The sequence below is a fragment of the Chionomys nivalis genome, chromosome 7 (genome assembly GCF_950005125.1).
Source record: "Chionomys nivalis chromosome 7, mChiNiv1.1, whole genome shotgun sequence".
Classification (NCBI taxonomy): Eukaryota; Metazoa; Chordata; class Mammalia; order Rodentia; family Cricetidae; genus Chionomys; species Chionomys nivalis.
Genome location: NC_080092.1, coordinates 56,867,540 through 56,893,873, shown reverse-complemented (window position 1 = coordinate 56,893,873; position 26,334 = coordinate 56,867,540). Strand labels below are relative to the sequence as shown.

Sequence of the window (26,334 nt, the reverse complement as noted above, 5' to 3'; positions counted from 1 at the left end):
AAACTCACAAAATCTATCTGCCTCCCAAGTACAGGAGTTAGAGGCGTGAGCCACCACCACCCAGCTCATTTTTGTTGTTCTTAACTAGTCAAAGATCACATCAGCCACACATGTACTTGTGTGTGTACTTGCATGTATTAGGGGGAGAGGGGAAGGTTGTAGCTAGGAGACTGAGTCAGGAAGATTGTTGTAAGTTTAAGGCCCACCTAAGTTACATAGTAAGTTCCAGGCCAGCCTAGACTACAAAGTAAGACCCTGTCTCAAGAAACCAATAAATAACAATAATAAAATCCCAGACTCTTCCCAGTTGACTTGAAAAAGGGTGTATAAGTTAAATCTCTTCTACTTGTTTCTGGGTTTTACCACATTGAGCCCAACTGCTAAATCTCTCCAGTCTCTCAAGCTACAAGTACCTGGAAGTAAACACTCCTTCCCGTTCTTCAGTCCTGGTGGTTGTGTCTCTCTATGGCAATGATTCTCAACCTTCTAATGCTGTGATCCTTTAACATCTCATGTTGTGTTGGCTGTCAGCCATAAAATTATTTTTGTTGTTGGACGGTAGTGGTAAACGCCTTTAGTCCCAGCACTCAGGAGGCAGAGGCCAGCCTGGTCTACAAGAGCTAGTTCCAGGACAGGCTCCAAAGGTACAGAGAAACCCTGTCTCGAAACCCCCACACACACACACACAAAAAAAAAAGAAACCAACAAAAAGCTATTTTTGTTGCTACTTCATAACTATAATTTTGCTAGTTATGAATCATAATGTAAATATCTGATATTCATCCCCTGTGAAAGGTCATTCAACCCCAAAGGGGTTGCAACCCACAAGTTGAAAACCACTGTTCTCTGGGTTTAGACAGATTCTTACCCTCTGTCTAGTGATGTGGTGAGCATCCCTTACACAGCTTCGCTTGGGTGGGAACCTTAGGTGGAAACAGTAGGAAAAAGAACAGAGCCTGTGCTCCATGCCACCGGTGAGGCTTGTTCTTATTCAGAGCAGCCTGTGTCACAGAACTAGTATGTTGGCAGAGGCCAATCCCTGTAGCACCAAGTGACCTAATTTCCACTCCCACACCCCTTCCTTGGTACTAGATAACACTGTTCCCCAGTAGCATCTCTAAAACCTGGTACTGTCCTGTCGCTATTTCAGATGCCGTGGCAGAATGTGGAGCATGTTGGTGACCAGAGTCCTTACGTCACTTCTGTTATTCTCCACATTAAGCAGAACGTCCCTATCATCCGTGACAACCTGGCTTCCACACGGAAATACTTCACGCAGTTCTGCATTAAATTTGCAAAGTAAGTCCTGAGTTGTTTCTTGATGCACTTCTTGTTTTCATCTCCCAGGATAAATGAGCAGGAGATGCCCATGGCCATTTCCCTGCCAGGAATTGTGCAGTTCACGAGCCACACTGGCAGTCAACCCCAGGATCGCTCTCCAGGTGTACCTCTCTGAGTGGGGAGAGACCTGTGATGGCCCTGGTGTTGTGCTCAGTGGACTTACTTTACTGCTCTACTCAACTACCCAGCATGCCCAGTTTCTAGCTGGGCTCATCTGGGGCCTCCAGGAAAACTAGCATTCTTCTGTCCTCCAAAGGGCTGTAGTGGTAGGAGCGAATGGACCACTTTAGGACACGAGCATGCTTAGAGCAGCAGGCTTCAGCCATGACAGACAGGAACAATTTGGGGTATCTTGCTCTTCTCAATTCTGTACATGAAACCTCTCCTTGCTCAGGTTTTTGTTTTTCAGTAAGTTCATGCGAGCATTTTATCTGACTAGAGTCTGAACTTCTCAGGAGTTGGACCATCAGTTGTGCCTTTCGGCCTTTATTTTTCCTCCTCCTCCATAGGACTTGTTATTGTAGCTGCCAGAAATTATCCACTTGTGGATGTCGTTACATCCAGGCAAAGTTCTAGAAATTAGGAGCAGCAAGTTGTTGAGCTCCAGTGCCGAAGTGATAGAGCAAGCACCACATTGCCTGCCTTCTGGTCATGTCCTCGTGTGTGGCCATTTCTGCCTTGAATTTTGAAGCAAAGAAGCAGTTTGGTTCTTTGCCAGTCAACATCTGGCTCCAGCCCTGTTTCCTGAGAGGCCAGGCAGTGATGAGGGCCAGTGTCTCCTTTGACCAATTATCAGACACACAGTTTGGCAAGTTGCTTCAGGAAGGTCAGTGCTGTCCAAGCTACCGTATTTGGATTGTTCTCATCCAGGTCCCAACTGGTGACTCAGGCTTCTGAGTTGCTCTTTCCCCCAGATCTCTCCCGGTTTGTATTCAATTAGATTCCCCCATCTGACATAAATAAACGCCAAGGAACAGCAGTGACAGAGTAGCTGTAGAGTTAATTTTAGTTTCAAGCTCATCAGCAGGGCTTGGGCTGACTCCCCAGGGAGCCTTTATGTTTGCAGGCCGCAGATGGACCAGAGCTGACATTCCCTTCCCTCTCTGGGCGCTCATTAATGTGTACTAAACACTGCTGATAGATCACAGTGATGTCCCCTGTAACCACTGCTACATTGTCCCTGTAAAACTCTGCTGTGACTCAAAACCTCCACTGTGGGCACCCAGGGGTCCGATTGAGCTAAGGTTAAAGTGAATAAGGAGTCCATTGCTCAGCCCGTCCAGTGTCAACCTCACATTCTGTCATCGCCTTTTAATTTTATTACTAAGCTCATTCTGAGTGATCTGGGAATAGGGTGCCCATCCCCCACATCTGGAAAAGTTTGGCTGTAGACCTAGAAAGTTTAGAAAGTTTTGTGCTTTAACTCTTGGTACCCTCCCATGATTATAAAATCTCAGCCCAGACCAGTAGCCACTATTTCCATCCTGGTGACCCTTGGCAATGACACATCACATTGCTGGTTTCTCTTCTCCAAAGACTTGTGCCTGGATTATCCCCATGTTTCTGCTGATCACCCAGCATGGACTAATTAGGGCAAGGGCACAGCCTCAGCACTCAAGTGAGAAGGCGCTTCCGTTACAAGCCAGGTGTGCAGGTGTGAGTAGTCCCAAGTTTAGCCTCGCCTTACCTGGCTGGCTCAGGTTAAGGGCCAAGAACCCCTCCAGACCCTCTTATTCACACTCCCTCTAGATTAGTAGGCCCACTCCTCCCTGGACTGCGGGTCCTCTTCCATTGCCTCCTTCTCCACAATTGCTAGTCCATCGGTGGCTGCATTGCCTCCAACATAATAACTTAACAAGGCCACTCCTGGTTGAAACTGCAGTTTGGGTTACAGATGACTTCTCTCACCCACTAAACTAGCACACCTCTATTCCATGAAATTGTCCCAGAAGTCCTTAGTTAGCAACGTGATTGCAGTGCGCGGAGAAGGTGTGGCGAGACTGAAGGACCCGGACATAGCATGGAGGAGGGAGGAGACAGATGGCAGCCAGCCTTGGTGGAAACCTCGCCCCTTTCGTCTTTCCTCCATGGTCCAGGGCCCGGGGGCACCGCCTGCTCAGCACACTCTGGATCTTGTCTAGTTATGCCCGTGTCTACTTTCCACAGCAGCACAACAGCCTCCTTGACTCAGGCCCTGACTTGCTGGACTGTCACTGTCCTTCACCCTAAACAGCATTACCAGGCCACCTGGCCTAAGTTGTCGCTCAGTGCTTGGCAGATTTTTTTTAAATCTTATAATTTTTGTTTGGTAAGAGAATTACTGCCTTAGCTATTTATTTCTTGGTTTTGCTTTCAGATACCCTTACACTGCCCATGTAGCTTCAGCTCTTGCCACTGTTCGGATATTTTCAGTCACTGGTACTCAAATGGGCTTGAATGGCAAGGTGGATTTTTTTGTTTGGTTTGGTTTGGTTTTTTTGTTTGTTTGTTTGGTTGGTTTTTTTGAGATAGTGTTTCTCTGTAGCTTTGGAGCCTGTCCTGGAACTCTCTCTGTAGACCAGGCTGGCCTTGAACTCACAGAGATCTGCCTGTCTCTGCTCCCAAGTGCCACCACTGCCCTGCTTGTTTTTGTTTTTTTGAGACAGGGATGCACTATGTAGCTCTGGATGTTCTAGAATTCATTATGTAGACCAGGCTGACTTTGAATTCACAAGAAATCTGCCTGCCTCTGTTTCCTGAGTGCTAGGATTAAAGGCATGTGCCACCACACTTGGCACAAGATAGATTTTTAAAACTTCATATAACTTCAAGTCTAGAGGAAGTTAGGGCTCGAGAGTGGTTGGTTTAGGCTGAAGAGATGGCACATGCTGCTTCTGCAGAGACCTCCAGTTCAATTCTCAGTACTCAGTACTCACATGGAACAGCTCACAACAGCCTATAACTCCAGCTCCCAGGGATCCAATGTCCTCTTCTAGCCTCCCTGGAACCTGCACACATGGTTACATGCACACACACAGACACATATACTAAAATAAAAATATAGCCGGGCGGTGGTGGCGCACGCCTTTAATCCCAGCACTCGGGAGGCAGAGGCAGGCGGATCTCTGTGAGTTCGAGGCCAGCCTGGTCTACAAGCGCTAGTTCCAGGACAGGAACCAAAAGCTACGGAGAAACCCTGTCTCGAAAAAAAATAAATAAATAAAAATATATATACTTTTTTTTAAACAAACAATTGCTTTAGTGTTTTGATGGCTTTTGACCTGGGATATTCTCTTGGACACTGGCCACCTCCTCAGAATGATGGTAGAATGACAAGTGTAGGTGTTTATCTAGCTCAACAGTGCCCTAAGCAGGAAGAAGGAGTCTCACACCAGCCTTGCTGTGAGGTCCTTCCCTCCAGGTGATTAAACTGCCATAGGGTAATTCTCCCTCTTAGGACCTGAAACAGTCACCAGTGGAACTGGCTGAAGCTCAGTAGTATTGACCTCTGTAGGACTGGAGTGTGGCTCATTGCTAGAGTTCTTGCCACCTGAGTTCCATCCCCAACACCACAAACAAAAATAATTCACCTCTCCAGCTTAAGATGGGGTGAGCTTTCCGCAGAATCCCAGGCTGTTCTTCCTAAACAAAACTGGAGCTGAAGTTAGAAGGAAAGAGTAGGCTGTGTGTGGAGTATAGGGGAACATGTGTGGGGGGTATAGGGGAACGTAGTGTCCACCCGGAGTCTCGGTTTCCTCATGAAAGGAAGTAGGGCCTTAAAAAGTTTCTGCCACTTGCCACCTTTAATCCTCGCACTCAGGAGCAGAGGCAGGCAGAGCTCTGTGAATTTGAGGCCAGCCTGGTCTACAGAGCAAATTTCAGGGCTACACAGAGAAGCCCTGTCTCAGATAGATAGGTAGGTAGGTAGGTAGGTAGGTAGGTAGGTAGGTAGGTAGGTAGGTAGGTAGGTAGGTAGATAGATAGATAGTTTCTACAGCCCTTTACTACAAGGAGAATAAGCTTAACTTGTCACTTTTCTATCAACAGCTCATTCATCCCCAAATTTATCACCCACCTCTTCAAGTGCAAGCCAATCAGCATGGTGGGAGCAGAGCAGGTAAGGAGAACTTCCTGCAGGAATTTATTAAGGATCCAGCATATAGGCTCAGGCAGATTCAGTCTAAAGAGACTGAGACAGGTTTCCCTGAAGTACAGAAATATGGTTGCTTGACCACTCCTTTTGCTTCCTTGTTTTAATCTTTGAGATAGGTTCTCATATTGTAGCCCAGATGGGACTGAGATCAGTTAGATAATCACAGCCTCAGTCACATGTATGGAAGGTCACAAAACAAGTTAGGGGAAACTGTCTTAGGGGCACAAGACTGAAGGTTTCAGATTTCTCTGAGGACTGGTACTGGAGGGATAAGGGTCAGTGTTCTAAGTCCAGCAGGGGCTCTGAGTGGCTGGGCAGAGGGCCTGTGAGACCGAGCAGGGAGAGTCAGAACTCACCTCCCCAGGAGGCTCTTCAGCTGATTCTCTGCTGGAGCTTGATGACACATGCCTGTAGTCCCAGCACTTAGGAGACTAAAACAATAGGATTTAGAGCTCACGGCCAATGTACAGTAGATAGTGAGACTCCGACCTAAGGAAACATGACTTAGTTCATGTCATCTGAGCCCTGGCGAACTGCGTTGTATGTTACAGCAAAGTCACTTCTTTTCATCTCCCACCTATTCAGACTCTCTGAAATTTGGGCATTTTGAGTTCAGGGAACACTCTGATTGATTTTGAAAATAAAAACAGAGATTAGAAAGATTGTTCTGTGGTAAACATTAACCAAAAGTAACTTGAAAAAGAAGAGGTTTATTTGACTTTTGCATCATCAAGGGAAACCAAGGCAGGAATTCAAGGCAGAAACTGAAGCAGAGACCATGGAGGAAGCTGCTTACTGGCTGGCTCTCCATGGCTTGCTCGCTCAGTCTGCTCTTTCATACAACCCAGGACCACCACTCCAGGAGTGGCACCACCCACAATGGTCTGGGCCCTCCCACATCAATCATTAATCAAGAAAACTCCCCGCCCCCACATGCCCATAGGCCAGTCTGTTGGAGGCAATTTCCCAGTTGAGGTTCCCTCATCCCAGATCCCTCCACTGTGTGTCAAGTCAGAAAACTAATTAGCACACCCTGCAAGGATATGGATCTGAGTTTGATCCCTATAAAAATCACCCGCATAAAAAAACAAGAATAAGGGAATAGAGAGACGACTCAACATTTCTACTCTTGAAAAAAACAAAACAAAACAAAACAAAAAAAATCTGGCTTCTGGTCCCAGAACCCATACTAGGCAGTTTACAACTGTCTTTAACTCCAGTTCCAGGGGGATCTGATACCCTCTTCTGTCCTCCTTAGGCACTGCACACACATGGCATACATATAGACAGGCAGAAACACACACATACACACAGACACACACATACACAAACACACAAATAAAAGCAAATTTAAAAAAACAAGCAAGAGCGGTAATGTGTTCTTATACCCCCAGTAGTGGGGGGAGGTGGAAACAAGAGGATCCCTGGGGCTTGCTGGCCAGTTGGCCTAACTGGATTGGCAAGTCCCAAATTCAGTGAGAGAGCAATTGAGGAAGACACCCAGTGTCAACATTGGTCTTCTTTCATACATACACACACAGAGAGGCGTGCATGCACGTGTACACAGGCACACACAAAATAAAAAAATTATTCATTCCTCCAATCTCTGAGAATACCACTTAAGGTATAAATTATTCTTAAAATGTCTTCCCTAGACCTCTATCTGTAAACACTTAGACAACATGTAAAAAGATCTTATAATTCATTTCCATAGATCCTGCTCTGTACCATATGAGACAATGCAGTAGAGGCTCAGGTCTTTGCCAGCTCAGTTCCCTGTCTTCATGGCTCCTTGGCTGTGTTGACATCCCCTTTGCCCCAGTCCCCACTCCCCTCAGTAAGATGGTTAGTTAGCATGTACTGGATGGAGTACCTTGTAGTCACTCATGAAGTGTCAAAGGCAGACAGGAACATCATGAATAGTAAGGTCTCCTGAATCGAAGTGCAGTATGATTTGTCCTCTCTATTAGCAAGTGCAGGACAGTGTGAGCGCTTATGTCCTGAGCTCTGGAATGACATGGGCAGAAGCTAGATCCTGTGCCTGCAACATTGCATCTGTTTGTTCATAGACAAGTTACTCTGTGGGGCCTCCATTTCCTTGTCTCTGAAATAGGAATTCTTGGTGCCACCTCAAGCTGTTAGGATTAAACAGAGAGCCATGTGTGGTGGCACACACCCAGTAATCCCAGCACTTAGGAAGCTGAGGTAGGAGGATTGTAAGTTTGAGGCCAGTCTGAGTTACATAGCTAGACATTGTCTCAAAATAAAATAAAATAGAAATAGTAAAAACCAAGGCCAGTACCCATAAGTAATACACATGTCTGGCACAGAGCCAGCCCTCATTAAATACCAGCTCCTGCTCACTGTAAGCTTCCTGAGACCTGGACGTGACCTTATTTCTGTTTCATTGCTCATCTTCCCTAATACTTCTTCCACATGCTGCCTGCATAAAGACTTCTAGTCAGTGCTTGCCCTCGGCTGTCTGCCTGACCTGCTCTAGCTGGAGTCAAAAATGTTGTCTTGGAAAACTCCCTGGGAGGTTGCACGACTCAGACACCAGCTGGGCCTGACTGTAGCAGTCGGTGTTCTGAAACCCTGACCCTGGCATGTCTAGGGTGCGGATCTCATTCTCTCCATCGGAAGTGGCAGAGGGATGCCCTCACATGCCAGCTCCAGTTTCATTAGTGCATGTTTACCCGGCGCTCCCTCTGTTCACCTCATTACACTGTGCCATCTGAGAGGATATGGAGAGATTAAGATCTGTGTCTGGAGCGCCTTAGAGTTCTCAGTTACATTTCTGTCTACAGACTTGACCAAGCCTGGAATCCAAAGCTGACTCATGGGAACACGGTTCCACGTTTTTGGAACCTTGCTCAGGCCTCCAAGACTGCTGTAGTGTCTGATAGCCATGGAAGTTTTGATGCCACATAAGTCCTATATCATGAGCGTTTTCTTCAGATTTTCTCGTTTATAAACAATGTTAGCTAGTGGAGAGTAGGGCACACCTGCCACCCCAGCATTCAGCCAGCAGAGGCAGGAGGATCAAGGCCAGTGTGGGCTGCTTAGTAAGACCCTGTCTCAAATAACAGAACAGAGCAGAACACTAGCAGAATCAGCCCAGACCACGGGCTTCTATCTGAGGAACAGGATCCATCTGCTTTTAGATGTCGGGGAAAGCCCATTTTCTAGAACTAAAGTTTCGCTTCCCAGACCCTATGCAAAGACGAGTGAGTAGTAGGCTGTCTACAGACCCAGCCTTGTGGAGGCTTCAGGGAGGAATGAAGGACAATAGAGTCCTTGATTGGTTCCCGTGTAGTTGAGGTTTATGTGGGTAAGGTTAGCCCTGGCATCTGGACTCTGAAATCCCAGCCGTGCTGTAGCCAGAGGCCTGTGCACTCAGGCAGCAGGGTCCTAGGACTGAAGACGTTAACCACAGGGCAGGCGAGAGCCTGAGTGCTGTGTAGAGGACTCGAGCTCTTCACAGCCGTCCATCATTCTAGCTGCGTGAGTCTGAGCTCTGGTCTCTGTGGGCTGGCTGGCGCTCTCTCTCTCTCTCTCTCTCTCTCACATACACACACATAAATAATATAATAAAATCAGTTTTTAAAAGAAAGTTAGTAGAAAGCTGCTTTGAATACAAGCACATTCCGACACACCCACACCCTTCCTGCGTCACGTCCCTAACCCAAGCTTTAACTAGAGCTGTAGAATTCAAAGCTGCGACTGCGCCTCGTCTGGGCTGCGTCTCTTCTGCCAAAAGGTGCTCGATGCCGAGCTGAGGTTAGGCTCGAATACTGATGTGAAAATTAAAAATGGAGGCTCTTTCTGCTCTTTATTCCCGGCGTGATTAGTACATACAGTGAGTTATTTGTCTCCGGGCCCCAGAGTCCTCTTGAGCAGTTGCGAGGGCACGTGGAATTGAAGCATTCCTGTATTGTAATGCCTCTTGCTAGTTTGTGATTTTCAGAGGGCCTTGTGGGATTTCAGGGTCATTAATTAGTCTTACAACTGAGGTCATCTCTGACTGAACACACAGCAGAAATAAAATCCATTTGCCTAAACTTCCCCTAGAGAAAACAGCACAGTGTGGTGCTGGAAGAGACTGACAGCCCAGTCCTTGCTCACAAACAGTGCCTGCCTACTCCAGTGCTCAGTGTCCTCTTTAGATACACGTACGAAACCAGGCGCACTCCAGGTGCCTTGTAGACCTTTCCTATGGCTCCAAACTTCATCTTTGTCAAGTTACTTTTTTCCCTTCGTGTATTTTCTTTCTTTTAATTGTTTGGTTTGGTTTGGTTTCAGTACCCTACTGTGTAACCTATGGGTGTCTTCAGTTTCACAAACCTTGCATGGGAGGCAAGGGGAGGCAGGTCCCAGGCCTTTAATCCCAGGCAGAGGCAGGCGAATCTCTGTGAGTTCAAGGCCAGACTGATCTACACAGAGCTAGTTTCAGGACACCCGTGGCTATACAAGAAAACTGTCTTGAAAAACAAAAACAAACAAGCCAACAAATTGACAAATCTCCTGGCTCTGTCTGCTGGATGATGAGATGATAGCATGCACTAGCTCTATGTTCGGTCTCTTGTGTTGACTTTATATAAATCAATGGGATGGGAAGATGGCTAAATGCTAAAGTGCATGCTTTGTATATACAAGATCCTGGGTTCAATCCTTAGCACCTTAAAAAAGGAATATTTCTAGATATGTACATAGGAACATTTTAAAGTTGCATTAACAAAATGTGTCAATTAGCTGTCTTCTCGTGTGCAGCATGTTGGCATTAAGTATAGACGCTGCTTCAAAAGAAACCTCTGCACCTTTCTTAAGTATTGCTCCCCACCGCAGCCCTGGGCAGTCATGTTACTGTCTCTGAATTTGACTACTCCGCAAATACCAAATAAGTGGGGATTTGTCTTTTGTGTCTGGCTTCTTTCACCTACACTAATGGCATCAGAAGTTCCTTCCTTTTAAGGCTCAATAATATCTCATCATATGTATTAAAATATACTACATTTTTATCACATTGGCTTTTAGACTCTTCTAGTTCAAAATCATCTGGATTAAAGCAATTTGGGGGCGTGTAGGGGTTTGTTGTTCTTGAGACAAACTCTCACTATATATAGCCGTGGCTGGCCTTAAACTCACAGAAATCCATCTTCTTCCTCTGTCTCCTGAATGCTCGCATTAAAAGTGTGCACCACCATGCCCAACATTAATGCAGATTTGAAAGTACACTCATCAGTATTGCCATGGTCTAGTGTGTATCATCACAGTTGGAAAAGAGAAAAGGTAAGACAGTTATTCTTGGGCACACCTCTTCTATGTAACCTTTAGACAGCAGGACTTCTTCATTAAACGGGAAGGGGCTGGAAAGGTACCTCAGCGGTTAAGAGCACTTACTGCTCTTGCAGATGACCCAAGTTCAGTGCCCAGTGCCCACATGACAGCTCACAGCCATCTGTAACCCAGATTCAGGATCAGATGCCTCTTCTGACCTCTGTGGGCTCTTGTGTGCGTGTGGTACATGTACATACACTCAGGTGCGCACATTCACATAAAATAATCAAGTACTTTTCCAAAAAGAGGCCAGGGATGGTGGTGTACCTTTAATCTCAGCACTGGAGAGAGGGGCCGACAGACCTCTGTGAGTTTTGAAAACTGATCACAGTCCTTTTGTTTCAGCACGAGGCACTGGGTGAGAAATGCCACATTTATTTGCACTTCAGAGATAATTTTAGGGGCCTGCAGACTGGCCAAGTAGCTATGCCTAGGACAGATTATCAAGTAAAGGAAACTTTCAGGAGGAGTTCCCCTACTTTCTTCCATCTGATTGATGGATCGAGGCCAGGTCTTACCCTGTAGCCTAGGCTAACTGGAATTCCCTACAAAACCAAACAGGCCTCAGGCTCTTCACTTTCTCACCTTAGCCTCCTGAGTCCTGGGGCTATGGGCCTGCATCACCAGACCCAGCTAAAATGGCTCCTTAGTGCTCTACAGTTTCTCCTGCAGAATGCTTGTACAGTTTTTGATAAATTTACTTCAAGAGAGTCAATGTTTTTGGTGCTACCAGAAATGGGTTTTGTTTTCTTGAGATAGGTTCCTGGTCTGTTGCCTAGGCTACCCCTGAATTTATGAATATCCTGTCTGAGTGTTCCAACTAGCTGTAAGCATAGGTGCGCACACAGACACACACATTATACCATACTCAGCTACAAATGGTTTCATTAAAAATTAAACATTTTTTATGGGTCTGGCAAGTGCTCACATATTCTACCACTGAGTCCATCCCCATGCCCTAGAAACACATTTCTAATGTAGACTTTAGCTCCAGCAGCCTTCCTAAATTTATATGGACTGTGATCAGTTTTCAAAATGAAACCAGAAGGTAGTGGTGATCAGTGGGGCCTTTATCTTCCCACAGCACCAGTTCTCATTTTCCCTGATCACACTGCTTCATGCAGTAGCAAGAATGAGGTTCCCATCTCTTCAGCTAGCTAGCAAGATGGGATTTTCTGGTGAAAAAGGTGTCATACCCCTTTAAGGTTTGGAATAAACTAGAAAATTATGTCTGGCTCATCCACATATATCTCTCGGAAGCAGAAAAAGTAGCAAATATCCCCAATTCCTCCCAACAGATAAATGCTAGGCCATGGTTTTGATTTTGATAGCCCAGGCTCTTATAACTACTATGTGGTAGATGAAGTTGAATCTTTGCCAGGCCTCAAAAGACACACCTAAAGAAGAAAGAAAGATTGATTTCCTGTTAACAAATATATAGAAAATAAATCAAAAGAATAGTGACCAGTCAGTGAAATTTGTACCATGTTCCCACATTTGCCCTATATCCCTGCAAATTTGAAGTAGGTCATTACAGTTTTGCTGAAGCCCCCAGTAGATTTCCACCCTTCCCTTATCCCCTCCCCATTCGAGAAGCGAACACTATTCTGATCTAGGTTTCTAGGTTGCCATATGTATTTGGGTGTTCCGTAATGTATATATCCCCAAGTGATACATGGATTGTTTTACTTGTTTCTAAGCTTTATATAAATTGTACTATACATGTCATTTCCTCTCTTGCCTTTTCCCCCTACTTAACATTTTTTTGAGATTTATTTGTGTTGATATATGTCATTTGTGCCTGCTCATTTTGGCTTCAATATCTTTCCCATTGCATAAATATGCCATCATTCGTTTATTCTTTCTTGCTTTTATGGACAACGAGCTGTTTCCAGTCCTTGCTTTTGCAAAGAGTGGGTACAGGGAAGGTCTTTTTAACATGGATGTTATGAATTAAATATGAAAGTCACCTTTGGCCTGTGTATTAAATGCTTATTAGTTCCTAGCTGGCTACACTGTTTTGAAAGGTTCTGTAAAGTTCAGGAGGTACAGGCTAGTTGGAGGAAGTACATCACTGGGGGCGTGAGTTGAAGACTATATCTTGTCGTGGCCTTCTCTCTGCTTCTTCTCTGTAATGAGGTAAAGAAACTTCCACCACACACTGCTGTCACCATAATGTTCTGTCAAAACACATGGGGCCAGGCAACTTAGACTGACCACTCCAAGACGGTGCTTCTAAACAAATCTTCTGTCCCTTTCACTTAGGTATTTGGTCATAGCAACCAAAAAGTTAAAAACTGACAGCCAAGAACCTGTGATGTAAGTAAAAGGAGCTATCCCGTAGTTTAGCATTATACTTTGGGCTTGTTTTGAACAGTCTCTTTATGGAGCCCTAGTGCTGTTCTGGAAGTGGTAGGTAGCTTAGGTTGGTCCCATATTGCCACAATCCTCCTGCCTCTGCCTGCCAAGGGCTGTTATAAATGCCCAGCACCATGCCATATGGGTTATGTGGCTCTTCAAGGAAGAAAATGCTCCTGAACTTCCCCCAAAGGAACCAATTCACTCTGTCTCCACGATTTCTTAGCCAGCACCTCTGGCGTGCATGGTGCTGGTGTTGGAACCCAGGGCCTAGTGCATGCTAAGCAGATACTCTGCACTAAACTACACTGGGCCCTGGTCATCCTCTTACTCTGTGGGAGTCTATGTGCCCCACATCTCATTCCCTTGTCAGAGCAGCACCAGGGTCTGTGTTTTACTGTGAGTCTCGTGTAACTTATCTTAGAGTAATATAATTTTCAATCTTTCCCATATTTGACACTCTTTTCTACCCACAAGGAGTAAAAACAATCCCTGTGTTTTCTACTGAAAGTTTGAAAGTCTTGGGGTGTTAAAGGTGGCTCTGCAGCAGAGCACTTGCCAGAGGACTGGGCTTGTGTTCCCAACATCCATGTCAGGCAGCTCACAACCGCCTGGAACTCTAACTCTGGAGGCTCTGATGTTTCTCCGGCCTTCGTGGGCATACACGCACACACACAAAGTAGTAAAATCAGTCTTTAGTCATGGTGCCAAATGCCTCTAATCCCAACAGTTGGGAGGCAGAATCAGGCAGATTTAAGTTTGCAGGCAGCCTGATCTCCTGTCTCAAAAAGAAGTTTTAATTTTTTTTTCTTTTTCATCTCTTAGATTTGAGACAGGGTTTCTCTGTAGCTTTGGGGCTTGTCCTGGAACTAGCTCTTGTAGACCAGGCTGGCCTCAAAATCATAGAGATGTGCCTGCCTCTGCCTCCTGAGTACTGAGATTAGACTCCTAAGTGCTGGGATTAAAGGCATGTGCCACCACCACCCGGCCTTCTCTTAGATTCTAAGCGATGTTTCATTTTCTTTAAGACAGGGTTTTGCTATTTCACCCAGCTTGGCCTTGAACTCCTGGGTCCAAGTGACCCTCTACCTCAGCTTTCCAAGTTGCTGGGACTGTAGGGTACACGCTATGGGACTTGGATTCAGCATGCTTGTTCTTTAGGGGTATGGGGGCAGCAATGCAAATTCCATGGACTTTAGTGAGTATGCTAACCTTTGGCTCCTGGTATTCTCTGCCATTCTCTCAGATGCTAAACACACTTCTGTGAACTCGTGGATTTTTCAAAAACCAAACACTATGGTGGTAAGATTTCATCTTGAACATGAATTGGGATCCCCAGAACATACATAGAAAGTCAGCATCCTTGTAGCCCCAGTACTAGGGTTGGAGACACAACAGACAGATCCTGGAGACTGGCTAGCCAGCCAGCCAGTGAGCTCCACGTCCAGTTAGTGAGCTCCAGGTCCAGCCAGTGAGCTCCAGGTCCAGTGAGAGATTCTGTCAGATAAGATGGGGAGCAACAGGAAGGCATCTAAGATTGACACCCAGCCTCCACAGTCATATGAGTGCACACACGTTAACCTCCACAGTCATATGAGTGCACACACGTTAACCTCCACAGTCATATGAGTGCACACACGTTAACCTCCACAGTCATATGAGTGCACACACGTTAACCTCCACAGTCATATGAGTGCACACACGTAAACCTGGGTACGTGTGCACACACCTGACTTCAGTGGCTTTCTAAGATTGCTGTGCTGCCCGCAGCTGAATAGTTTAGGGAGTTTAGACTCTGGTGGCTGGGGAGATGGCTCAGAGGACAAAAGCACTTGCCCTCAAGCATGAAGGAGCTGAGTTGAAATAGCCAAAACACACATAAAGCTGGGGACGGTAGTGCACATCTCTAATCCCAGCACTCCGAAGGCAAGCGAGGAGATCAAGAAAGGATAATCCCGGGAAGTTCACAGGCAGCTAGCCTGGCACCAGGTACATAGTGCAGTGGGAAAAAAATCAAAGAGACCCTGCTTCCAAACAAGGTGGAAGGTGAGAACCAACACTCAGGGTTTTCCTCTGGCCTCCACACACATGTTATGGCATGCACATGCCATGTGCACACATGCACGTTATACACAAACAAAGTGTAGGCTTTCACTAGTCACATTCCTTCATGAAATTACTGTCATAAGGACAGCCTTCTTTGCCAATCATATGATGTGTCTTAGTTATCTGAACTAAGCATTAACATTCCCCAGATCTCTGTGATATTGTCAGAATTGTACTCACCATAACCATTAGCTGATTGTATCTTGCCTTAGCTATTTTGTCTTTAACCATTAGTTCTCCCAGCCAGAGTCCAGGAGGAAGTAAAGGAAGCAGAGTGTCAGAGCCTTAAGGACTCCCGCTCCTTGCCAACTAGCTGTAGTTGTGAAAGGCTGTCCCACAGGTCATCGAACCTTGTCCTGAAAGTCTTGATCACTATCATCTGAATTTAGTGGAGTCGAGAGATCTGTCATCCCGCTACTGGCTCTGTCTTATTGGTGCCATATGTGATTCTATTCTCTCAAAGCGTTGGAACAGTCCAAAACTACCGTACTTCAACCATTTCGTTCCTAGTTCACTCATTCTTTCACTTTCTGCAGCGCCTGAGGTCATAGTCAGTCTGGGACTGAGTAAGTGCTCTTACACTGAGCTGTAAGCCCAGCCCCTGGCCTCAGGCATGTCTGTGACCTGGCCATCGGTGCCTAGAGGCATCTAATCAAGCATCCTGAACCACGTGTGGCTGCTTATTAAACCTCCGGAGTACTGATGTTCTCTTCTGTAAAACTGGGAACAGTGAGCTCATGAGGGTGGACCTCAGAGAGACAATGTGAAAGAAAGAACTTGTAGTATCCCTTCTAGCCATTGGTGATCCATGAGGAAGCTGATCTCTTTCCAGATAATTGGCATTCAAGAAGTCTAGAACAAACAAAGTGGGTTGTTGCCAAGATACGATTAAACATGGTTAAAATGTCATCAGACAGCATCTAGAGAGGTCCTAAGTACAGCAATAACAAGTTACCAGTTTTTTGCCTTATGAATAAGTAAGGTATTTTGTGGTAGTTTTTTTCGTGCTGATGAGGGTGCAGTCTGCAATTTCTGTGATGCTGAGAGCTATGTAAACTGGTGCATTGTGGGTGGAAAGAGGTTCAGACATGTCCTGGGAACATCCAAGATAAGCTATGCTTTGGCCTGTTCTGGAGACTGTTCCCTAAGGAGATGCCACTGTTGAGGCTAGAAGCCATGAAGAGGCTATCTGCCTCAGCATCTGCCCTTTGGTTTTGTTATTTTATTTTTTAAGATTATTTTTCTCATATGTGTATGAATGTTTTGTCTGCATGTATGCATGTGTACCATATGCATGCCTAGTACCTGAGGAGGTCAAAAGAGGGCATAGGATCTGTAATTGGAGTTACAGATGGCTGTGAGTCACCTTGTGGGTGCTGGGAACCAAACCAGTTAACTGCTGAGCTGTCCCTCCAGACCCTCAGCATCTGTTGCTAACAACCAAAATCTGAGGAGTGAGTTAATTACGTGGGAGAATGCTTCCGTAACTTAAACAATAGCCTGTATTACAAAGCCATTAAAAACAGTAATTCTTTTTTTTTTTTTTTTTTTGGATTTTTCGAGATAGGGTTTCTCCGTAGCTTTTGGTTCCTGTCCTGGAACTAGCTCTTGTAGACCAGGCTGGCCTCGAACTCACAGAGATCCGCCTACCTCTGCCTCCCGAGTGCTGGGATTAAAGGCGTGCGCCACCACCGCCCGGCTAAAACAGTAATTCTTTAAGACTGTAATGATGGGGGGGGCTGGAGAGATGGCTCAGTGGTTAAGAGCATTGCCTGCTCTTCCAAAGGTCCCGAGTTCAATTCCCAGCAACCACATGGTGGCTCACAACCATCTGTAATGAGGTCTGGCGCCCTCTTCTGGCCTGCAGACATGCACACAGACAGAATATTGTATACATAATAAATAAATAAATATTAAACAACAACAACAACAAAAAAAAAAGACTGTAATGATGGGAAATAAAATGCAAACCCTTTATGTGTCTACTAGAAAAGGCAGGGTATGAAGCCATACACACACTCAGTATGATTCCAGCTAGGTTTTCATCCACACACTAGTTAATAGAAACTATACCCACATTTCACTGTGGTCTCTTAAGGAAGCTTTTCCTGGACAGTGGAAACTGTGGCCTTTCCTTTAAAGTTCTAGTTTCCAAGTTTTCTGTAGCGGGAAAGGATCACATGTACAGTGAGTAGCACACACCTGCTCAGAGTGGACACACTAGGTGCTTGGTGCACAGTGTGGCCATAACGCTCTGCTTGGTCTGCAGCTGCTGCTGGACACGCACTCCCTGAAGATGGTCCTGCTTGATCTCCCATCCATTGGCTCCCAGGTGGTGAGGAAGGCACCTGCCAGTTACACCAAGATTGTCGTGAAAGGCATGACCCGGGCTGAAATGATCCTCAAGGTATGTCTTCTCTGGGGACTCTGTTCACAAAGGCTGGCCCCATCTTAGATCCTTTGTTCCAGAGAGTTTGGCTATTACAAACACAGAGTCTGCCCTGTCCCCTCTAACCCCCGAGGGCTCCCCACACTCTGTGATGTTGAAAATCAGTACACACTTACCTGGGGATCAGCAATTCTTTCTGACAGGTGAGTTCTGTTTAATAAGCTCTAGCAGCTGAGAGCCAGGTGGCAAATCAGGAGAGAAGCCCAGGGATCCCTTGCCTCTCAGCAGGAATTTTAGGCCCAGATGTCACTCCCTTCCCCAGAAGCCTTTTGGCTTTCGTGTTTTGCACCTTTAAGTGAACTCTGAACAGATGTTGTAGTAACTGAATCTAATTGGCAAATGGGCTTTTTAAAGCCTTGTTTGACAAGCGATTGGACGTGGTGCCCTGGTGGAGCAGCACCTGCCTCTGATCTCCACCCGAGCCAGTCAGAAAAGGCTGGCAGTGGGGAAGCAGAGGCTCCGTTCTCATGAGAGCTGAGAGTCCAGCACCTGCGGGCTCCTCAGGCCCATTTCCCAGGGTGACTCAAGTGAGGGCAGGGAAATAAAGCTGCAGTGGCCTGGCCTGGCTGCAGACCTCAGGATCTGAACCACATGAGGGGCCTGGGAAACCTAAAGCCTGTGCCTGAGGAAACTACGTCCTCCCCGTGCTGGTCTGCTCAAGGGAGGAGAGCTGCATTCTGGGAAATAGCTGCTAAGGCCCTTGGAAGGAACTGCTCCTTGCCACTTTCCGGTACATTCTCAGGAATTCAAAACAAAACCAGCCCACAAGGGAAGAAACATCAGCATATTCCAGAACCAAATGAAATGAATCTGAGGCTGGTGTGGCCATTTGTCTATTTACTAATTGTTAAATGAATGTGGCCACACAAAGTGTCAGGTTTCAGGTCTTCAAAAGAGTAAGGGCTAGTTCAGGATTTTTGTTTCTGAGGATATCTATAGGCTTCTGCCCCCTCTCAGTAACAGACAGAAGGAGTGGATGCCCCACCACCCGTGAAATCCCCAGCAGATGGTCTCTTCCATGCCTCCTGGGGGAATTAGGAGCCTCGGATGTTGGGGGACCAGGAATCCATATGTTAAAAGACAATCTGGGTAATAATGGTGATTCAGCCACTCTTGGGAATACTGTAATTGGACATCAGCATTTCTGAGCACAGGCTTGGGATGGCAGTAGGCCCCTTCATGGTTAGCTGGCAAGAAGAGCTGACCCGGCCCTCCAGCCTGAGGGCTCCTAAGGACCTAGTCTTGTTTCCTCCGTTGGTAGGTGGTGATGGCCCCTCATGAGCCATTGGTGGTATTTGTTGACAACTACATCAAACTCCTTACGGATTGCAACACAGAAACCTTCCAGAAAATACTGGACATGAAGGTGAGCCCTCTTGTTATTTATAGCCCATCCACCCTAAGGCATGGAATGTGGATATAGAATGTGGGAACTGCCTCAAAGTCACCCTGCATCCCAGATTGCAGAGAGCCTTTCCTGGAGGCCAATCCTGGCCATGCAGGCTGCAGCATCCTGAGGACCGCCCTGCCCAAGGGATGGCCACTGCCCAGGGGAGGTTGGAGTGGAGCAATGCAAGAAAGAACAGGGATGGTCCTTCCCTCTGCTCTTGTTTCTCTCTTCTCTTTTCAGCCCTTCTTTCTCTCCTGTCCTGTTAGTCCTTTTTCTTGCCTCAATTTTACCTTCCAGGCTGCTCTCTAGGACCAGTACTTGCCCTGGAGAAATCGAGGTCCTTGGGTTCTAGCCATTACACAGCCCAGCGGAGCTCCAGCTGGGCAAACTTGAGGACCAAAGTGTGCTTTCTGCTCCTGCCATTGATTGTGGGACCATCCCTGACCACCTCTCCCTCTCCTCTCAGGGGCTGAAGAGGAGCGAGCAGAGCGGCATGCTGGAACTCTTTCGACAGAGGCTCCCTGCCCCACCCTCAGGGACAGAAAATTCCAGCACACTGTCCCTAATGGCTCCAACACCAGAGCAGGAATCATCCCGCATCCGTAAACTTGAGAAACTGATTAAGAAGAGACTATAAGGAATATACAGACATTGCCAGGGACCCTGAGCTACTGATTTCTGGAAACCCTCACTCTCGGGACTCTAGGTCCTCAGTCTTGAAACCTCTAGGGGCATTACAGTTATTAAACTATCACTCCCATTCCCTGTCTTCACTCTATGCCAGTCAGGGAAACTGAGTGAAACCAGGTTGTAAAAAGGCATTTTTAGATTACCTACCGTCCTGAAGCTGGGGCAGCATTGGGTGAAAGGTCCCTGTGGCTCACTTCTATCTCCAGGCTGCCGTGATGGTTGAGTTGCCATGTCACCTCCCCACATAGCCCTCCTCACCATCTCTGGACCCCACCAGCCTGTACCTGCAGCTTGACTGAGGAAGCATGGATCTCACCCCTTCCTCCCTCTGCGTTTGAGGTCAAAGCCTCTGCAACCAGGGGTGCCTTTTCCTCTTTGTCTCTGGAATTGGCTTGGGGCCTGAGTGGACTCAGTGACAGATGACAGAGTGGGGTACTGGCTCTTTACCAGGACCCTGCCAGGACTGGCACATCCCTTGTTACTTGCTGCTTTCTGGGGCTTCAATCTGACTTCCATGACATGGCCAAATTACCCCCGTGTCCACACACGTCTCTGTACTCCCCAGGAGAGCAATGCACACCGCTAATCTTACACATGAGGAGGCAGACTAAGGATGCTGGCATGCCCAGCCTGGGCATCAGATGTCTTGCCTGTGATGGGCTCCTGAGCTGGAGTGGAGGCACCTAGAGCTGACTTAGAGACACAGAGTCTGCATGGCGCTCTCCCTGAACATGAACACATTGTCCTGCCCACTTTGCTCCTGGATCCGAGGGAGGGGACTGTCTTCTGAGACACCAGGAAGTTCCCTTGGAAGGGCTTTCTTTGGCTTTTTTGGCAGAAGCTGTGAGAAGGAAGACACAGGAAATCTGGCCGCCTGACTTCCCGCTCCCTGGTACATTGCAAGTCTGGAGTACTTTCCAGAGCCCCTGAAACATGGTGGCCGCATGCAGCACCTCAGTGGCGCAGCACTACCACCAAGAGAGACACCTAGGAATGTGATTATTGACCTTGCAACCCAGATTCAGAGCCTGGAAGAGCCCAGAGCATAGCTCAACCCTGTCCTGACCATGCTGCCGACCACTAACTCCTGAAATCAAGCTCTGCAGTGGGGAATCGTCCCACCTCTAGGGAATGGCACCTCACCAGGGCAGCCATACCCTGCTCTCTTGGCTCGTTAGAAACCAAGGTTCAGTTACATGACCACTACCTCAGTGTGACCACCATTAGTGACAGCTTTCGGCAGGTGTGAACATGTCATCCAGTAGGACAGTAAGATCCCAGATCCCAGGGCCACCCCTTCCATCACCACCACAGCAACAAACCTCATCTGGTTATTTCTGGATACCCGTAATGCTCAGCTTGCATCCTGGGCCCTATGTCTCTTCTCTTTTTCTTTTCTTTTTTATTCTTTTGACCACGAAGCTACACCCCAGTCCTAGAGCCTCATTTCTTCATCAGCGTCTAAAATATTCTTATTAGTCACTATAACGCTTATGTACTGAGCATTTTGAAACTCTAAACAGAAAGAAAACAAGTGGCAAGAAAAAGGCATGTCACTCTTGGTCGAGATGTATCATAACTTAGACAAGCGCAGCCCACTGGTGCTCAGCAGAAGGATTCCTCTGTGCTGCCCTGTGGGTCCAGTAGTTGTGTGGCTTGCCCTGTTTTGGAAAAGAGGGGCTGTCTCAAAACAGCACAACCAGTTCAGCACTTGCCACCCACCTAGGGGAGCCGAGGAAGCCAGCGGGCTCTTCCCACACCAGGCCACTGTCACCAGACTCACACAGCTCACTGTGCTTCTCCTTCCAGCCCTCTCTGTGATGGCATTGAGATGTCAAGCTGCCATTCCTCCCAGTCGGTGGTCACAGCCAGCGAAGTGACTTCCTTGATGTATCGCACTGTCGGTAATCACCGAGGAGCCAGCAGATAGATGTCAGTAGGAGTTATGTTAAATGTCTTCTTGATGAGGACTGAATATGGTGTGTTCTGCAGAGACAGCCTATTCCTCACCTGGGGAATGCATTAGAGTCCCCTGGGGCCCTTTGAAAAATGCAGATGTCTGAAGGCTTAGCTCTGTAAGTCTGCAGTAAGGCCTGGCGTGTATATGTTTAGAAGCTGTCAGTGTCCACGGGAGACTGGTTCCAGGACCACACACACCCCATGCAGATGTTCTGTCCCTTCTTTTAAATGGCAGTGTATGTAAATAATCTAAGCACATCCTCTCATTGACACTAAATATTCTAGAGTATGCATAATGCCTCATACGATGTAAATACTACATAAATAGTTATAAATAGTTAGGTTGTTAAATAGTTAGGTTTCGGGCGGTTTTATTGTTTTTGGGTTTGGGTAGTGGTTTTGTTTGTTTGTTTAAAGATTTGTTTATTTTGTACACAGTATTTTGCCTGCATGTATGCCTGCAGGCCAGAAGAGGGCACCAGATCTCATAACAGATGGTTGAGAGCCACCACGTGGTTGCTGGGAATTGAACTCAGGACCTCTGGAAGAGCAGCCAGTGCTCTTAACCGCTGAGCCATCTCTCCAGCCCTTTTTGTTTTGTTTTTAAGACAATCTCAGTAGCTATGTAATCCAGGCTGACCTTAAACTCATAACCCAGCCTGGCTTCCCAGCTACTGGCAGTATAGGTATGCACTGCCATACCTCAAAGTCAATAGTTGTTACACCGGATGGCTTAGGAACTAATCACAATTGAGAAACTAGTCTGTATGTGTTCGAACGGGTTCTTTTTTTCTCCCCAAATATTGTTATTGCCTTTGATTGAAACACCACATGCATGACCCATAGATACAAAGGATCAACTGTAGACTGCTCACTCCCTGCTCTCAGCCCTTGCACTGAAAAGAGAAAGGTCATTTTAAACGGAGTTCTATAGCCCATTTTCACAAATGTGTGTTTCTCTGACTGTCTAACTCAAGGCTGGTACCAACATGGCCTTTTTTATGGCTAGCAGCTTTCATCTGAAGCTTGTTTAGATGACTTTTCCCATAGTGGTCAGGGTTCTTGTTTTTATGCCTGTGGCTCAGCCTTTATTTATTATTGTCACTTCAAAACAATATACATAACTAGGTGTTATGTTTATTTAATTCTTTAATTCGAACACTGGGGAGGCAGAAACAGGCGGACCTCTGAATTAGAGGCCAGCTTGGTCTACATAGGGAGTTCCAGGCCAGCCAAGGCTACACAGAGAGATACTCTTGAAGAACAACAGGACAAAAACAGCAGCACCAGATGTGAAGAGTTCTCTGTGACTCTTGTTAGGACGGATAGCTGGCTCAGAGGGGCCAGGCTGGAGAAGGCTTTGTTTAGACTGTACCTGCAGTGCAGAAACCATGAAGAACCTCTAGCCTCTTGGAGAGCCTTGCAGGTGCAAGGCCTTGGGCACACACCCTATCATGGAAAAGAAAATTCCTCTCTGGCAGAACAAGAATAAGCACCAAGACTCTGCCCAGCACCCAGGAAGGTGCCCACTTCACATGCATCTCAAGTGGCCCTTAGTTGCAGATGAAATGACGGAGAGCAGAGAGCACAGGTCCCAGCTGCTGCCTGGTGGGGGCATTACACAGGCCCATCCTGAGTCGCTGTTGGACAAGGAAACCTGGCTCCCTGTTTACAGCAGGCTAAAGGAAATTGCCAGAAGTACGCAGCTGGAAATGTCATTCCACTCCCTAGGAAGAGAAGTCTCAAAATAACCTTAGCTTGCTTGAGAGGGGAAGGCCAGTTCCACACATATTGTCTACTCCAAGTTGGATTCCCAAAAATAAAATTGTTAGGGCTGACTGCATCGGGCCATTTAAGCATTAACCTTGGAAACAGGCTTGTGAAAAGCCAGCAGACATGAAGAGAACCATTACATTTTACATATGAAATAAAAATTTCCAGTCCCATCCTAACTGTCCATCAACAAAGCCTGTTGGGCCCGCAGAGTCCCGCACCTTGGGGAGATGTAAATTTCTTTCAAATAAAAGAATCATTCTTCTGTGTAAGTGTCTTTCGTTTTCCCCATCTGGAGCTGATTTCTTGCTGCATCTTGAAATACAAAACACTGCAGCTAATTAAAGCGTTACTGAATGTCATTTGCTAGGATGTCTTTGCCTACTGCTGACAGAAAACAGAAGGAACCCTAAGAAGAAGCCTGAGCTCCCCTCCCCGCCGCCACACTTCTCACGGAGGCAGGTGGGGGGACTTGCCCTGCTTTCCTGACAGTCTAAGGAAGCTGCGCCCAAGGAGAACGTGGCAGCCCGGGGCCGCCGCCGGCTGTCCAGCCGCAGTGGCACCCTCTCTCTGAATGTGTGGCAAGTGTACTGCTCCCGGTTTGGATTCCACTTGGCGCTGAGTTTCCATCTGTTGGATCTCCCCTCCCCTGTCGTTCCACTCTCAGCCCAGATGCCCATGCGGCTGCCCAGAGAGCTCTCGCCTGCACACAGCAAGTTATTCCTGCTTCCTTCACAGCTGGGTGGGCATTTTGCAATGAGATCTTTGAGGGAATTCTGATTTTCCTTCAACAGTGGAAAATCTGCCGTAGCACTTCCATTAGGCTGGCCTGGGAGCTTTACCTAGTTTCCATCCGTCGTCACCGGCTCCTGCTTCCAGAGGATGGCCAGGGAAGGCTCTCATGAGAAAAGAAGCACTTCCGATTTTCCCACCCCAGAGGGCCGCGTGCAAGATGATTTTCCTCCCAGCCCTCCGCCTTCTCACCTCCATAGCCAGGCAGAGGAAGCTTTGGTGAGCAGTGGCTTATGAAGAATGTGCCACTGGAAACCAAGGCAGCCCGGGATGGAAACTTCCACAGAAGCCCTGCTCTGCAGGTCTGCTCCTAGCACTTTGACATGGGGCCAGTCATTGACTCTCTGAACCTCCTTTTGCAACATCTATGAAAAAGGATTATAAACCTTCCCGGTAATCCTTGTGTTGTTGTTTTTTTTTTTTTTTTAATTCATATTAATGAGACAGATCCAGGCTGTTAGTCCTGCTTCTGCATCCCAAATGCTGGGATTGCAGGTGTGTGCCATTAAGCCTGGCTCTCCCCAGTGACTTGAGGCAGAAGGATTTCTGTGAGTTTGAAGCTGGCCTGGACTACATAGTCCCAGACCAACCTGATTTGCAGAGTGAGACTGTCTCAGACACAAAGAGTCAGTGAGGCTGTGCAATTCTCACTGGCTAAAGCGTGGGTCTGTCTCTGGGCCACAAGGGAAATGTCTGACTGGAGGGCCTGACAGTGGGGGTGTAACCTCCTGGGACCGCAGAGTGTGAATCCTGCTTCTCTGTCCCAGCTGCATCCCCAGGGAGCAGCAGAATGTCATCCTTGCCCTTTTTAGGTCGCTATGGTGATGTCCATCTCACTCAAGAGTTCTCAAATTCTGCGCCCCTCCTGCCCTGGCAGCAGCCACTTCCCTAGCCGTTAGGAATAAGCCTACAGACGCGGAAGAGAGTTTCCTCTCCCGGTGGTGTTGGCCAGGCCGCCCACTTTGGAGAGCGGGACACATTTCCTGTGAATGCTTGGCTGTGGTCCAAAAGAATGCTTTGCGTATGGTGTCTAGTCCACAGCTCCACTCTCCAGTGATTCTTGCCTGAACGCCTTCTGTTGTCTTCTGGGGTTTTATGAGGTTTGTTTTTTGACCTATAGTAACCCCCAAATTATGGAGAGACAAGCAGTCCTAATTGGGAAAGCTGTGGTTGGCTCACAGAATGGAATCCATTAAATGCCTGTCAAAGAATCTTAGATTTTTCCCAAGGCTGCCTAATTACCCGCATTCAGGGGCAAAGTTCCTACCTAGCCCTGATGACTCACATACTGTGAAGAAGTAAGAGTAATTATAAATTAAAAATTGTGGTGGGCGGGGGCTACTGGAAGACTCCTAGAGCCCTAGCACTGGGGAAGCAGAGGCAGGGCGATCAGGAGGTAGACGCCGCCCTTATGGCTGGGGATATGGCCTAAGCAGAACACTTGTCTGGCAGTGCAGGAACCTAGATCCATCTGCAGCACTGCCAAAAGCACCGCCAAAGCTTTGCTTGTTTGTTTGTTTTTTGTTTTTACCAAAACAAAACAAATTTTGGAAGAAAACCTAGTGTGAAACACGCAGTCTGCTAAAATTGCTTCCCACTTAATCTGAGATGTCTTTCGGCTTCTGCTCCATAATCAAGGGGAATTTGCACAATTTCCACGCCTCCTTCTGTTCAGGATAATTTTTCAATGAGACAGAAATTAAGACCAGCTTCTCAGCAAACTCCCCTTTCTTTCTGAGGCCAAGGAAAGTCTTTACATAGGGTGCCGAAGCTTTCCAGAGTGGAGTGGCAAGCAAATCACTGCTTCTGCCCCTTGGTTTGTGTTAAGGTACAAGTAGATCACATTCTGCTGGTGCCCTGACCGAAGTACTGTGGCTGCCGAGCCGAGGCAGCCTCTGAGACGCTTTCCCAGGCAAATGGAGGGATAGCTCATCCACAGAGAAACAACCGTTCACAGACACACTTGCCATCACAGACCCAGGCCTGGGAGTCCTGACACCATGTTTA

General features: G+C 47.0%; 1 protein-coding gene across 1 annotated transcript in view; it reads left to right on the top strand.

Moving 5' to 3' along the window:
• Positions 1-24,584, top strand: part of Vps53 (VPS53 subunit of GARP complex) — a 143,252-nt gene extending 118,668 nt beyond the window's left edge. Inside the window, exons 18-22 of the mRNA XM_057774953.1 lie at positions 1,151-1,299; positions 5,368-5,437; positions 17,544-17,681; positions 18,985-19,089; positions 19,580-24,584. Of these exons, the coding sequence (XP_057630936.1) occupies positions 1,151-1,299; positions 5,368-5,437; positions 17,544-17,681; positions 18,985-19,089; positions 19,580-19,750 (633 nt within the window). The 3' untranslated portion in view covers positions 19,751-24,584. The remainder of the gene's footprint in view (positions 1-1,150; positions 1,300-5,367; positions 5,438-17,543; positions 17,682-18,984; positions 19,090-19,579) is intronic.
• The last annotated feature ends 1,750 nt before the right edge of the window (positions 24,585-26,334 follow it).